Here is a 16,041-nt window from a genome sequence, read left to right on the forward strand (position 1 = left end):
GATGGATGGATGCCAGAAATCACACATGGACGCAGGAATTTTGTTCACCAAATACACACTTTTTTAAAGGAACAATCCAAATAAATACACAAGCCGGCAAAACCAGAACAATATAATACCTACAGTACTAACAAACAACCATAAGTGCACATTGGGGAGCATAAGCAAAAGCCAAGATGGTTGGTCTTAAAGGCATAGTTGACATTTTGGGAAATTTCACTTATCTGTTTTGTTTAGTTATAGCCGAAAGCCGGTTAGCTTAGCTTAGCATAAAGACGGTGGGGAACAGCTAGCCTGTGTCCAAAGGTTACAAAGTCTGCCTCACTCATTAACACATCATATTTTTTTGTTTTGCTTTGTTTACCCCACCTTCCAGTCTTTACACTAAGCTAAGCTAAGCTAAGCCAAGCTTACCAGCTGCAGGAAGATGACAGTAGTATTAACATATGTATTAAACTCTCAGCAAATAAAAAGCCAATAAGTGTATTCCCCAAAATGTCAAACGACGTCCTTACAGAAGGCACTGCATGGAATTAGTCTCTTTCTCCGTCTACTGTCACTGCAAACATAAACTGAAAACCACGGTATTTAAAATATAAGGTAGCATGGAACCTACGCACTGTTTAGTTTATATTGTTCATCAAGAACCTGTTACATTATGAGACTTTGTTTTCTTCTTCTCTATTATGAGCCCAACTGTTTCGAAGTTACTCAAGCCGCTCATGCTGTAACACATGCTTGAAGACAAAACAACACGACAGCCCAAAAATTCAAAATGTCACAGTATCCCATTAACTAAAAACACTAGACATAATATAATGTTATAAATAAAGACGGAACGAAAATACAAATTAAGCCCAAACTTTAAAAGGATAATAAACATGCACCCATGTAAGACTAAGCACAGAAACCGACAGTTAAGACTAAGAGAAACAATCCATCGTAACATTTAAAGGTAAGAACATGTTTTCAGTTGTCTGACTTGGCTTTGTAATGTCAAGGCACTGTATAGCTTAAATAAGATTGTTCATGGCTGTTAAGTGTTCCACAGGAGTTGAGTACACTAAAAATAATGTTACAAAAACTACATCAAACATAATAAATCTTACTGTACATTGTGAACAATCCCAACAAAGTGTGAGGAGGGTGATAAGTGTTTGGCCAGGGAAGTACTGCAAATATCTTACATATGAAACAATGCCCTCCATTAGCATACTGAAACTACCGTGAGATGTAGGTATTAGCTCCACATAATTGTCAGTTATTACCAGATTATTGTGGAGGGAAACATGGCTGCCACTGATAAACCTCTCTGACCAACCTATGGTATCTGAGTTCTGGAAAAAACACACTTTTTTTTATGAGTAAAGACACACTCGACTGTACAATCGCTAACAGTGGAAATGTAATCGAGTGCAGATTGTATTTTTTAAAAGGAATGTGTAACGTGCTCGAGTTGTGGTCAAACAGACAAAAAAATTAACTTCAGATATGCCGAAGGAAGAAATATAACTGAGTTAAGGTGGAATCTAACAGATATACAACCGAGTTTAACTGTTTAAAAGGTCATGAGAGCTGGTGTGTGCCCACATCGAGGCATCTACTGATACATAAAAAAGGGAAATTTTGAACTTCTGAGTGTTGGTTTGAAGGAGAAATAAACAATTACAGTGTCTTTTCTGAGACTACCACCAGGTCAGAAATCTTCAAATTCCACACACAGCGGCTTTAAATTGTTATTCTGGTGATATTTTATATTTCATTATCAACAAATCCCATGAAAAGACCAAGAGAAACCACGAATAGATCCTCCAAAGTCTGGTGTTTATGTCTAAGTTACCTTGCTAACCAGGGGCCTGTCTCGTAGTACCACTTTTTAACTCAAGGGGTGATAGTAAGTCACTGAAGAGTCCAACTGAAGATGGTGAGAAAGTAGCATTGCCCCGGGTTAGACTATAAATGGAGCCATAAATGCAATAATGAACCCTTTGGCATGCAATTATCACCACCAACACCACCCACTCGTGGAGAGTTCAGGGGCAGAGACAACAACATCTCTATTCGCCTGATGTCGCCTTTAGCGATAGCTTATAAAGACCTATGGGAGGGACTGTGCATTTCTTTGTTTTCTTATGATAGAGAAGGACACGACAGCTTTCTGGTGATATGCTGCCACCACTTTCTCTGGGGTGTGACTTTGACAGGAGGCCAATTCTAGATTGCTCTAGATAACTCTGGTAAATTATATCAAATGATAAAACGTTTAATATTGTACAAGGGCACACAATAAAATAATGTCCCTAACAACTGCACAGTTTCCTCCTGTTTGAGTGATGTTTTCTAAAAAGCACAGCACTTAACTGCTTTAGAAAATGATGTGAACACATGCTGGGCTAACATCGAAAGACAGACTGTTTGTGGTCTTTTTATGGGAACAACAATATAGAATATCACCGGCCTTAGCCTTTAGTTTGCATTAGGTAATTATACCCTTGTTGCTTTCAGTTGAAGCTTCTGTAGTAAAAAGGTTGTCCTGCAGGTTTAATGCATGTAACAGCTGACCTTTTTTTTTTTACAGCAGCGCATTTCCCCATGTCATAAAAGAAAAAATACAGCTGTAACGAATAACATTGCTGAAATTGTGCATGCTGGCTCATAAAGATGACTTACTGGGACTTAGCCATTGTTAATGTAATTAGTTCCATTTGTGTTTTTCCTGCTCTGACAAGTTAAAATGTCTGCTGTGAAAGGAGCCTGTAACAGCCTGATGTTGAGGGTAAAAGCATCACATCAAAAGGGATTTAGACATGGAAGAGTGAGAACCTGATATCTGCTGGATATAGATGGAATCCACGAATGGATATGGCCACACACTGTAATGGGATGATGTGGTTTCCAACATGAGGACAAACATCCTTTAGGAAGTCCAAAGTGTTTTCCCAGAAAAAGGAAGAATGAGTGGAAGTGGTAGTTGTGTGTCTAAATGTTCACTTGGATTTAGAAAAAGACCCCTCAGACTTCTTCAAGTCTCAGAGTTCACCATGGTTGAAATGATGTCCACCAAACTATCGAGTCCAGAAAGGTAACCATCTTCTCTGTTGCCCTCTAACCACGACGCCCGGTGGGTTAGTTCCTGCCCTTCAGGAAGAGGCGTGGTTTTCCCAAAGTCGATCATCCAGACTTTGGCTCGTCCCTTACTGTCATGAACGAATAACAAGGAGCTGCCAATCACCTGCAGAGACACAGAAAGACAATGGGATGAATAAGAGTATAGGAAAGGATGAGTGAAACAGTTTTCTTTATTGTTTGTGTCTCTCAAAAACATTATCTCCCTTCCTGTTATGTCACACTTAATTCTTCCACTCATGTCTGCTGGTGTGCTTGCATGAATGTTTGTGTGTTTGAGTGTGAAACTGAAATGTGTGCATGTGTGGTCAAGGCTGTCGCTGTCCAGTTTCCATGACGGGGTCTTCTATGGCTGTGTGCGTAATGCTGTGTACGCTAGAGTGAGTTAATGTCACTAAATTATGTTTAATTACAAATGAATTAATACATTACAATCAGAAAGTGGAAGTCACCCTTACGAACACACACAGACTTAAGATAAATGAGATTACTTACATACACATTTTGCACACTGTTTCTTTGTGAATAATGTTTTATTTTTTGACTTGTGGCTCAATTTAAAGGTGACGGATAATATTAGACCATCAGTTTCCATCAGTGGACGTGTGTGTCTCTACCTCGTGGGTTTTGAAGAAAGGGGAGAGCTCCAGAGTGTCTCGGATTTCCTCCAGCCTGGTTAAATAAGCGTTCTGGAAAATAAAACAAGAAAAAAAACAAGCTTTTATATTTTGTTCACGCAGTTCTGCCCACTTATGATGCAGCCAACGACGTTGTCTGTATTGGAGATGGGCTGCTGACAGAGTCAACAAGTAAACTCTATCCAACGCGGAGCTGTTGTCGCGTATGTTTATTGTGTTATTACGACTAGAGTAATCAATGTTATTAAGCATGTTATAAGTACTTACTGAGGGAGTCATTACCTATTAACTAAAACACTTTTAGGTTAACAAGGATCTTAATTTACCGGAGAGGTTTACAATCTCAAAACATGGGGGTTACAATTGAATTTCTTGATTTAATTAAATAAATATAAAAATCAATACACACACTCACAAGCATACACGTGTACTATGCATGAATGCAGGCGAATATTCAGAGTGTGCATGTGTCTCTATGTGTGTGTTTGTGTGTGCGTGTTTGTGTGTAAAGAGGCCCAGGGAGTTCCCAAGGACTTCCCTCTTCTTCTGGCCCAGGAAGCTGAAGGTCACAGTGTGCATATGTGCATCATGTACTGTATACAAGTGTGTGTATGTGTGTGTGTACGTGTGTGTACGTGTCTGCTTGTGTGTTTGTGTGATTCCCATGGGCTTGTTGAAACAGCGCAGAACAGTCCAGCTCCAAATTCCAGTCCTCATCTGTTTTTCTGTCCTGTACAGTGTTCAAGGTTGTTCACACACACAGACACAGACACACACACACACACACACACAAGCAGTTAACACACCAGTATGTCCTTGTTTCCTTTGACAAAGTCGTGGAAGGCTGCTGTAACTTGCTCTCTCGTCTTTGTTTTCTTAAAATCCCTGTTCACAGTCCCGTCCTCCTTCTGCAGAGGAGAGGAGGACAAAATATCACATTAGGGATCATTTGAGTGTATGTAAAGGTTAATATCTTGTATGTCATCATCAACTGCAACTTCCAGGCATCTTGTCGGGATGGGAAGGCTGTGAGGGGAGGAAGGAGAGGGAGCAGAGGAGAGGCTGGATGAGAAAAGCAGAACAAACAATGAGGGGAGGAAAAGAGGGAGGGAGGGAGCACAAGATATTTTTAGAGATTACAGCAGGGAAGGGTCTTTGACTCTGTTTGACTGACCACAGCCATATACAGAAACACTTTGATTAATCGCACAAATGTAACATTTCTCTGGACATTTGACACATTTTAACAAATTCTCTTCATTATTTCTATTTAACGTATTAACTGAAATGTTTCATCTATACATCTTTGTAAAATAAAAAAACAGATCGTCCCAGTTTCCCAGAGTCCAAGGTGACATGTACTAACTGTTTATTTTTTTTTCAGTTCAGCGGTCTAAAACCTAAAACATCCTCTGTTTTACAAATGAATTTAACCATTAATTGATTATCAAAATACTTGATGAATACGAATAGTTTGAGCCTCGACAAATGTTGTGTAATATGGGCCTGAGACACCAACATTGAATCAATGCACAGGTCCTCGTCTCAAGAGCTTTAGTGATTTCCTCGTAAAACATTGAGTTAAAGAATGAAGTCTCACAAAACTGGCACAGCAAAGCATACTGAATTCACTCTCCACCTTTGGTAATAGCAAAGTGAAATCTCTTGCAGTTAAACTAGTGACTACAGGTTAAGAACAGTTATCTTATCAGTATCAGCCATGAGAAGAAGCAGGTGATTATCAGTTATCGTATTGGCTGAAAAAAATCCACATCGTGCATCACTAATCAAAGATAGTTCGCTTTTGGCACAAGCTCCACATCCGCCATGTAGCTAGCTATATCTCGAGCCACGTGAAGTTAAACATCCAGACAGCATGACCATCTAGTTGACACAGAGGACATTAAATACCACTGACAAGTAGATTGTGGACGCCTTCAAGACCAATCATGATCTAAAATCATCAGTAGCGCTAGGAAAAGTTATAGTAAAACAATAGCAGTGCTGGAGTATTAGCATCAGAAGCAGTATCAGCAGTGGGAGCTGACCAGGTGGTCGGTTCAGAGTGGAATAAATGAGCTTTTCTTATTCTGCTGGCTGCCAGGCAACACGGCACTATTTGGAGCCAAAACTATTTTTCCCTTTATGGTTCAGGTCTGAGTGCAGATCGGGATATCTCTCTTCAACACACACGCACACACACACACACACACACACACACACACACACACACACACACACACACACACACACACACACACACTATACCTGATGACAACACACTTTTTACATACACAGGAGCTTATAAAATCTACAATATATAATACACATAAGGTTACACATGAACTGCACATCCACTTTATGCTTCTTCACACACACACACACACACACACACACACACACACACATCTCTGTTTCTGGGGATAACCCTCGGTGTCATGGCAGCAGACCACCGGGAGGCCGTGAATGTCCTTATATAGCCACAACCCTCAAATAAAGACAGACCGGGAGATTTTGTGTAAGTGTGTGTGTGTGTGTGTGTGTGTGTGTGTGTGTGTGTGTGTGTGTGTGTGTGTGTGTGTGTTTGCAGTGTCAGTGCCAGATGCTGAGGCATACAGAGCTGCCATGGACAGGCCTCATGTATGACAAAGGAACTCCTGCACACACATATACCTCAGAGGAAGTTGCTGTTCAAAACAGGAAGTTAGATCATGCCCCTGAAGGACACCCACCCCACACACACGCACACACTGCATACTGGAAGAAAAGGGGGAAGGAAGGCCACACACACACACACACACACACACACCTGTCTCTTTGTGAGTCTTACCTTGACTCCCTCTATCCTGAATCCCAGGGTGGCCGTTGAGCTTATGGTCTCCCTCCACTGCATGTATCTGGGTTTGGTCACCACTTTCTGCTCTTTCTCCTCGGGCGTAGGCGCCTCAGGGTCGACCTCGACCATTTTCTGGTACATGTCCGGTCTCGGGGAGGGCTTCTTGCGAGCCTTGGTCAGCTCTTCCTCGAGGTAGGTCCTGAAGCGTGAGAAGAAAAAGAGAAACAGGTGGTGGGTGGGTGACGAAGACAGAGAAAAAAGAAAGAAAGGGTGGGTGACAGACGCGAGCGCAGAGAGGTAGGAGGATGAGGTAGAGAGAAGGTGTGAAGAAGACGTCTCTATCCAAACAGTATGACACAGCTGCTCACAGTAGCCTTCAGCTTAATCTCGAGCTAAAATGCTGTGAAAGGATAATTCTCGTCTTATTTTTGTAGTTTTGCTCACTACTTCTATTGGTAATGCTTAAAAAGTGCGAAGATATGGGAACACAGTGACACAAAGAGTTATTTGGAAGAGAAAACAAAGAATGATGGTCAAAACTATCATAATAAGATCCAAATTTGAAAATCAATCCTTGCAGACTAAAGAAACACAGACTTTGTTGTAGTTTGTTGTGAAAGAAAACTTCATTTATCGTTGTCTGAGGTTAAGCAGCACTGTGAAAGCACCCGGCCACCTTCCTGTCATATGTCTCCTCACCTCACTCCCATCTTACAGTCCATCACACACGGGAAGTCGAACTCGGCCAGCAGATCCTCCATCTGGTTGTACTTCTGGCCGTCCTTTTCTACGTCTCCATGGTAACCAGGGACGTACGGGCGCAGCACATCCCTCATCAGGAGGGACAAACAGCGCTGCTCACAATCACAGTGTTTCTACAGGATATCAACAACAAGTTATTGTCATTCTGTACCTGAAAACGCACATTTCTGTGCAATGATGACAACGAAGGTGTGATTGGTGTGGAAGGGCGCCTTACTTTTAATATACGGCCGTTTGCTCCTGCCTTGAAGCTCCCTGTAAAAAGATACACTTCTATTGTGAAATGGAGGCAGAAAGTGTTAAGATACAGTAACAGGGAGTAGTTTGGGGTACGTTAGTCAGGGTTATGATGAGGTTAGAAGTGAACTGGTTAAGCGAGGAGGAGCTGCAGCCTCCAAAGACACCTTAGAAGAAGGGATCACCCAGAAATACAAACTAGATCACACAAACAATTTAGGGCTACTGTAATCGTATCGCTTACATCATATTGTAGTCTCAGAACAGAAACTGACAGATAAAAGTTGCAGCTGGCACTGGAAAGATTACCCCCAGTGCTTAATCGTCCAAACAGCCCCTACCACAAAGACTACAGCTCACAGATTTTTAACCACGGTCCAACTACCCGCTTGGTGTGTGTGTGTGTCCACATACCTGCGTGCCCAGCCAGTTGTATCCAGGGATATTTCTTCTTGAAGGACATGACGAACGGCGACCAGTGGACCATGTTCTTTATCTTCTTCCAGGACTTGTGCTGCAAACACAAACAGCATACATGAATATCCTTCAGAATGACAGGGGTGTAACAATCCATCTATTTAATGATTAACCACCCAAGTGATCCATATTCATCATCTTTAAGATACACTTTTATTTAGAAATTTCAATGGCACCTCTGTGTCTCCTTCTTTGACCGGCACACCCCTCTCTCAAACATGCAAATAGTGCTAGCAATAGAGAGGTAATGGCAGGCAGCAGAGAGAAAACATGCATACGAGCTGAAATTCAACCGTGATGTTCTGTCAGGAGAGGAAGTGACTAAGAGTGAGAAAAGGTATAAATAATACATGACAATACATTTGTCAAACTAAAATTAGAAGAAAATGCCGCAAGCTGCTAGGCTAATTTATGCGATGTAAACTTCCATTATCTTAAGCTAATAACGGTGGATAGCAACGAATAACTGGTTTGTCTCCTCGACAGTTATTACTGAGCTGGATTTTATACTTTTGTTAAAAATTCTTGTTGTTAAACCATGTCGTGTGTTAGTTAACATAATTTACAACTGTACTTAATTTACAATTATTTATGGGGTGTTTTTATTTCTTTTATGGCCAAAAGCAGAAAGAATAGCGGTGGCAGCTTCTTCTATAACTGATTGTGGTAAAAGGGGCAGATGTTATCGTCTCATATCGATCGTAGGCTTTTGAATTGAATAAAAACCAAAATCGTATTGCGGCTTTCTTTGTGATGTTGCCAAATATCACATCATTGTCCAAAGACTCAATATAAAATGGTATCATGATGACAGGCTGTCTGCCTGACTTGTTTACTCCTTACTCCTATTCATGTCCGAAGAGTCATCGCCCATGAATTAAACTGTTTAAACCAAACTGTCTGTTTTGTAAAACTGATGTGAAAGCTTGTTTTTCTAAATGTGCAAACTATTTGGACCCCCCCTCATGAAACTGAATATACTGCACGTATGAGGCAGAGTTTGCCAACTCCTTGTTAACTTTCTAAAACCCCAAAGTCTAGGTGGTCAATCCCTCAGATGGCAATGTTTTGGCAGCTTAAAATCAACCAGGAAACTAAAAAAACCTCTGAAGCTTCTTGCTGATCCAGTTCTTTTTGTTTTCTTTTGCCGTCTCGTGTAAAGGCATGAGGAAAACAAGTCTTTAAAATTCTTTAAAACACACACACACACACACTGTTGGGCATCCCTGACCCTGAGGGAGCTGTTTTCAATCTCCCTCTGGCAGCGTCTCCCACACTCTCCCTTTTCCTTCTTTAGCTGTTTCAGAACACTTAAACTAAACTCTGGAGGATCAAGCTGGGGTTTCCCCTGGTAACACACACACAAACACACACATACACACACACACACGGTTTCTCCGAGGGCTCTCCCTGTCCCTGGCAAGGATACACTGAACTGCGGGACTCCTGCCACACACACACACACACACACAAACAAACGCGCACACACACACACACAAACTCATTGACAAAAAGAGACTCATGCTGCCTCCGACACACACAAGGAGTTGTTTTCAACTTTAAAAGCTTTTATCACAGTGACCACAGACTTATTGAAGTCTAGCTCTCCCTGCTCTCCGGCTCTCCAGTCCACTTCTCTGTGACTTTGCTTCTGCAGATAAATCAATATTTAACTTTACAAGTCACACACGTTAAAGTTCTGTCTGTTCCCTGCATGACAAGGATGTTTGATGGATACGTACGTGACGAGACAAAGCAAATATTTGGAGAACAAAAAGAGTAATAAAATGAGTTTAGCATAACGGTGAAAGTTACTTTTCCTTAGATAAATAAAAAACGCTCTCTACTGTCCTTCTTTTTCCTTTGAGCCAATACTCTCTGAATATCATTAAGTGCTAATCGTGCTGCATGTTGCAAAACCTCATTGAAATCACGGCACAATAAATCACCCTCTTATTGAATGACGTAGTCCAAAGAAAGACACCGTTTTTTATGCCTGCAGCATTACATCAGATGGAAAAACTCCAGATGTCTTGTTCTGTGGGCTTAAACAATGCTTGGCTGTGCAACTCTGTGGCAGAGCAACAGCAACAACAAAATGTTCCCTTAAAAACACTTCATAATGAGTTACACAGCATTCATAACGGGTCTGAATACACTAGGATGCACTTTACATTATAATAGGTGTACAATCCACCCTCCAATGATTACCGAGAAGGTATTTTTCCTGAAATGTCCTTTGCTACAAATGTGCGAAGGATCACGGTATCGTGGTGTGATCTCACACATAGAAGGTTTCCTGTGATCTGCAAATACCAAGAGCAATAATATTATGTCTACAAATAACCAGAGAGGGGATCAGAGACGAGAGGAGTGGAGAGGAGAGGAGAGGATGAGATAAGAGAGAGGAGGACCATAGAAGGAGACATATAATCCATGTCACATCATCTGGACCTGACGAAAATTCATCAGCTGATAGCATGACTATCTATGGTTAGATGCATGCACGCACACACACACACACACACACACACACACACACACACACACGCACACTTTCTCATCCATCTTCCTCTCTCTCTCTCTCTCTCTGTCTCTGTCTCATGTAGAATCACATGAGGGGGTTTTCTCTGCACCACTGAAGGAGAGAGAGAAAAAAAAAACTCGGCCCCTTATAAAAAGTAAAACACACACAGATCACATGGTGGAAACTAACTGCAAGGTGGGTCAGCTGAAAGAGAGAGGCTTGAGCCTCAGATATCATCAGGATTATTAGTGTTTGACGGACGAGTTTGGTAGCAAGAGGGGCTAAAAGTAAGAACAGTTACCTCCATCAAGGAGGTTATGTTTACACCTGTGCCTGTTTGTTTGTTGGTTGGTTTGTCAGCAGGATTGGAGAGAAATTACTTTAAATTTGTTCTTTTGTCCAACAAACGGTCCAAAACCCAAAGACTCTTCTGTTTTTTGTTTTTTTTTGTGAGAGAGATGACGGTGGCCTGGAGGCAACAGGTAACATCCAGGCGAAGCTTACCATGTGTCATTGTATGAAACATATGTCAGCTAGCCCTGAATAATTAAAGATTGAGCAGCAAAAAGAAAAAAAACTCACACACTCTTGAAGAGCTTGAATTTTCCCTCTGATTTCCAATCAATTTACATTTTCTGCCTGTTAATTATAGGAAACACAACAGTAATGAGTCTTTTCAGACCACCAGAAGGGCAGACCTGAGTTCAACTCAATGGTTTTCCCCTTCTGCTCATTTTTTCCAGTTAGCGAGAGTATCAAGCTACAGCTTGGTAAGTAGCCAGGGTCTGCACTTTCTCTGTCAACTCAGACTGTCATCCATCTACCGTGTTGCCTACTAACAGCTGGTGTGTGTGTGTGTGTGTGTGTGTGAGTGTGTGAGCTGTGGAGGGCAAGAGAGGGAAAAGGGAGAAAGAGAGACGTCTGGACTATCTCAAGTCTGAGCTATCACAGACACAGTGTGTAGATTTACGAGGTAGAGACATTAAAATGCAATCAGAGGAAGAGAGGAGAAGTTAGGTTTGTGTGTGATTCACCAGCGTTATGATTACCCAATAAAATCGAACTCCAAAAGCTGTCAAACATCACTAAACAAGGACTAAATCCAGGTATGAAAAGCATGCTACAAGCCTGACATAAAAGTACCTGAAGGTGGCTGGTGCTGAGGTGGATGATGGTAATGATAAAGAAGACTCCGACTGACACAACAACACTCCACACTGAACACAGCCATGCCGACCACATCATGGCCGATGGGGCTTTCTGTCAGCCGGGTAGGTGACAAACAGACAGGTCTGATTATCTGTCCAGCTCTCCTGCAAAACTCTGTCGCTCTCTCTGCGTGCTTTTAAAACTCAGGCTCCCTCTATCTACACCCCACCGGGATTTACACGAGTGTGTGCGGTGATAAACAATTGAAGATCATTTGATTGGCAAAACAGAGGACAAACATTATCTGCACATGCAAATCTCCACTCAGGTCACAACATTTGAAAGACACAGACGGAGCGAAGTGTGTGTGAGTGTGCGTGGGTGTGTTAGTGTGAATGCACGCGATCTACTGGGAGAATGTTAAAGGCTTCGTAGAAAAAGCGAAGTAAACCTGCACGTTCGCACACACTGTACTACTTCTATAGGTTTAAGTGCGCGACTAGGTTTGCAATGAGCATGTTCGACACAGAGATATTGTGACAGACGTTACAACACGAGCTAAAATAGACAAAAGGAAACAGCCTAAACAGCAGCTCCCACACGAAGCTACTACGATGCATCTTCAGACTGTGATTTTTAACAACTTGCCACGTACATAAATCAATTTCAACATTTTCTACGTCGGACTTTACATGGATTCTTACTGACAGGGTTTAAGTTGTAAACGTCTTACAGTAGCTGGTGAAACGATAATTTCACAGCTGCCAGATGGCAATCTGTGTGCGAAAATAACATTTGCATAAATGTGTCTAGTGTAAGACCTGTAGATAAAAGATGTTCATGGAAAGTCAAGATTTGTGTAGAAAATGACTGATATTACTGGTATTATATTTGCACTTGTAGACATTCTCAGTAAGTTTTTGCACAAACGAATCAAAGATGCAGGATACTTTTAAAAAAGAAGCCTTTTCTAAGCATCAGAGCACACATTCAAAGCAGGACACCCTGTGTTCAAGCCTCTCATCCGAAATCACGTTTTACAACCCAGTTAAAGTCAATCTGTTCCGTCTAATCCAGTCCATTGGTTCCCATGAGCAGCTCTCCTTTGCTGCCATTTTGAGCCTTTTTCACATATTGAATTTGGAGATAATGCTGTAGTTTCTTTAAGATAATGTTCTACACTTGTTCTTCTCCACAACAGCTCTGGTGGTTAATACAAACAATCGATATACATGTAGTCTTCTTGGGAGTCCTGAACATGTTTAGTTCCTCCATCTTATTCGGTATAAAAATCAATTTTGACAGACTTAGATCGTTATAGATTTTACAGGCAACAAGCAATTATGCCAAAGCACATAGTGCTCGATTAGCCGTTTCATGAGGTGGTTAATCTGATATCGCTGTGTCTTTGTTGTTCAACATCATAATTAGATCATCAGCATCAGAAAGCACTATTTTCAGTTCCATTTTTTATTTTCAGTTGCTGTCACAGTTGGTTGGGTTTACGCAACAAACATACCTGCTTAGGTTCAGGAGTAAACAGAGCTTGGGTAAAAACAAATGTTTTTCTACATAGGTCGAATGTGAAAGCAGTTTATAACGACCGATATTTACGTTTCTTGTCAGCCAGCAAACATTAGTGGCCCTAGTAAATATCACAGCAGCAAAGGAGGAAGTCAGGTGAAGTAGGAGTAGAAGAGTAGTAGAGATCAAGTCCTCACAGGGTGGAGGTTAGGTTTAAAAGCACAGGACTTTTATCCAGGAGTTATTTTAACTTAACTAAAGTAACATAGTAAAGTTGAATCCAGACCACAACAATTTCCCAAACAACAGTACACCTGTCGCTGCAGCGTCCATGTTGTTTCTGAAACGGTGCTATATGTCGTTTTGGGAGACGCTTGCAATCGATATATCCAGTCATTTAGGTACGAGGATGTGTTACTTTCACAATATTAACCACTAATATCTTTATCTTTATCTTTTTTTCGGTCAATGTCACAAAGCTATAACATTGCAAAAACATGATTGGTCAGTTGCAATGATGCTCCTGGAGCAACATTAATTATGATGTTGTACAATATCAGATCGTGCTAATTTGGTATAGTCAGTTTTAGTGTGAGGAGAATTTGCATTTTTCGTAAATGAACGAAGCAATGAATTAGCAAGTCCTCACATAAACACACTCTCTCTGCCTACATTTCCCTCAAAGTCAGCCTCTTTGTCTCTCTCTCTCTCATCTTTTTCTGGCTCGTTGCTCTCCGGCGGTCTCTCCTATCTCTATCCCCAGACCAGCTGGATGACAAGCGGGGAGCAGGAAAAACAGTAAAGTTTCCATTGAGAGAGAGAGAGAGGGAGAGAGAGAGAGAGAGAGAGAGAGAGAGAGAGAGAGGAAATGGTAAGAGAAGGAACTTCTTGCAGACAGGAAGTGGGGGGGTTGCCGCTTGCCTCAGCGACAGTATTTTCCACATCCGCCGCTGACTACAAACAAAAGAAAGAAAGAAAAAAAGGCCTTGCCCTCCGTAAACAACAGAAAGAGCACGGAGGAAAAAAGAAGCACTGAGGCAAAGAGTTTCTATTGGCCACTTTTGGTTATTATCTTCTCGAAACGTGCATTGTGTTTTTCAACATGCTTTAATGCAAGATGCATTTGCATACGTCAAGTTACTTATTGAACTGTGCAATTATCACATGCAGTATTAAAAAGGGTGTTGCTCCAACGTTAAGAAGAGATGCAAGGGCATTTTAAGAGAATTAGGGTTACACAGGGCAACCAGATAGCTCTCATTTGCATGGAGGAATGAATAGGAGGCGGAGGACAGCGGTGAGAATGGTGAAAAAGAAAGCAAAAAAAAAACTTGAGGCAAAGGGTAACTCTGGGTTACAAATGTGTAATGTGAAGAAGCAGGGGAAACACTGATGCATGCTGATGTTTTCAACGGAGAAGCACTGAGGAAACAACAAGCCTGATATCGCTCACCACAAGGTCCCCTTGCAGATACAAATATTGCAACTGTCTGAGTCTGCAAAGTTTAGACTGAGAGGCACACACACACACACACACACACAAGCCACACTCAAACACATGCACACACAGACAAAATTAAACTGCAAGGAGTGTGATGCAGGCTAAACAACGTGCGGTAGATGCTTTGAGAGGGCTTGATAAATCTCTTAGCAACCAAGGCTGGCCAGTGGAAAAATAGCGTTGCAAAAAAATGTGACGGCTGTATAGAGGTGAGAAAAAGGGGACGCCTAAAAGAAAAAAAGGGTAAGATGTTTGTGACCTGGCAGTTCAGTTACTGAATAATGACTAAGAAACATTAAAGATGACATCTGACTTTAAATCTAGCCTGAATTAAATGTAAAAAAAAAAGAAAAAAAAGAAGAACTTTTACGGGTTTCTTTGCTTGCTCACTTACCAGAAGAATAACCTATAAAAGCATGGTCATGTTATTGTGCAACTTTTTAATCTAATATATAAAAAACAGCACAGAAATCTACCAAACAGTCTACAAAGATTCTGTTTATATAGCAATTAGGCAACTTCTTTATATGGTACTTTTCATGCCCAATGTGCTTTACAGATTATACAGGCAAAATCACACACAAGACAGAAATGTTAAAATGAAGTACACGGAATAAAAACAATTAGACAAACTAATAAAGAGAATTTCAGATCAACAGAATATGAAGAAATATCAGTTTTAATTTTATGTCAGAGGCATGTATGCATTTTAGAGGTGATAGTCCGATTAATAGACAACACTAAAAGTCCACCGAGGCTCCGAGCTCCCCGCCCGGGCAGACCGAGCTAATACAAATAACTTAGTTTAGTGGCTAATTAGCTAGTTACCAGCGGTTAGCAGCTGTGTTTGGAGTTGTTTAGAATATGAATTTGACAGGTGGCCGATTCTTACATATTGCACCCGTCAATGTTAAACGACAAGGTCTTCAGCTTGGATTTGAAAGTAGTAGCATTGTCCCAAGTCTCAAGCTGGCAGCTTCCCCAATAATTATTTTTGAGTGAACAGTATTACTACAAGCCGTGTTTTACGTCCCTTTTCTGCAGAAACACTTGCGTTCTCTAATCAGCAGGGTTTCCCCAGCTCTGAAAGCATGTGAAACCACCTTTCACTTCTGCACTGGATCCAGTACTAGATAACCAAACTGTCTTTTCAAAACCAAACTGTCAGCTCCTGTAGCTGCGGTCCGACCCGACTCTTCCACGGTCAGGGGCACCTCGAACACGCACGCACATGCACGCACGCCAGCAAGCTTGCACAAAAACA

At 41.3% G+C, this 16,041-nt stretch overlaps 1 protein-coding gene across 2 annotated transcripts in view; it reads right to left on the bottom strand.

Annotated features, from left to right (window-relative positions):
* Positions 1-38: 38 nt before the first annotated feature.
* itpkb (inositol-trisphosphate 3-kinase B) overlaps positions 39-16,041 on the bottom strand; it is a 31,665-nt gene continuing 15,662 nt past the window's right edge. For both annotated transcript variants that reach the window (XM_073493274.1, XM_073493273.1), the window contains exons 6-12: positions 8,014-8,113; positions 7,580-7,617; positions 7,300-7,475; positions 6,595-6,799; positions 4,571-4,672; positions 3,744-3,815; positions 39-3,232 (exon numbers count right to left, since the gene is read on the bottom strand). In XM_073493274.1, coding sequence (XP_073349375.1) covers positions 3,023-3,232; positions 3,744-3,815; positions 4,571-4,672; positions 6,595-6,799; positions 7,300-7,475; positions 7,580-7,617; positions 8,014-8,113 — 903 coding nt within the window. In that variant the 3' untranslated portion in view covers positions 39-3,022. The remainder of the gene's footprint in view (positions 3,233-3,743; positions 3,816-4,570; positions 4,673-6,594; positions 6,800-7,299; positions 7,476-7,579; positions 7,618-8,013; positions 8,114-16,041) is intronic.

Source organism: Pagrus major, chromosome 22 (assembly GCF_040436345.1).
Source record: "Pagrus major chromosome 22, Pma_NU_1.0".
Taxonomy (NCBI): domain Eukaryota; kingdom Metazoa; phylum Chordata; class Actinopteri; order Spariformes; family Sparidae; genus Pagrus; species Pagrus major.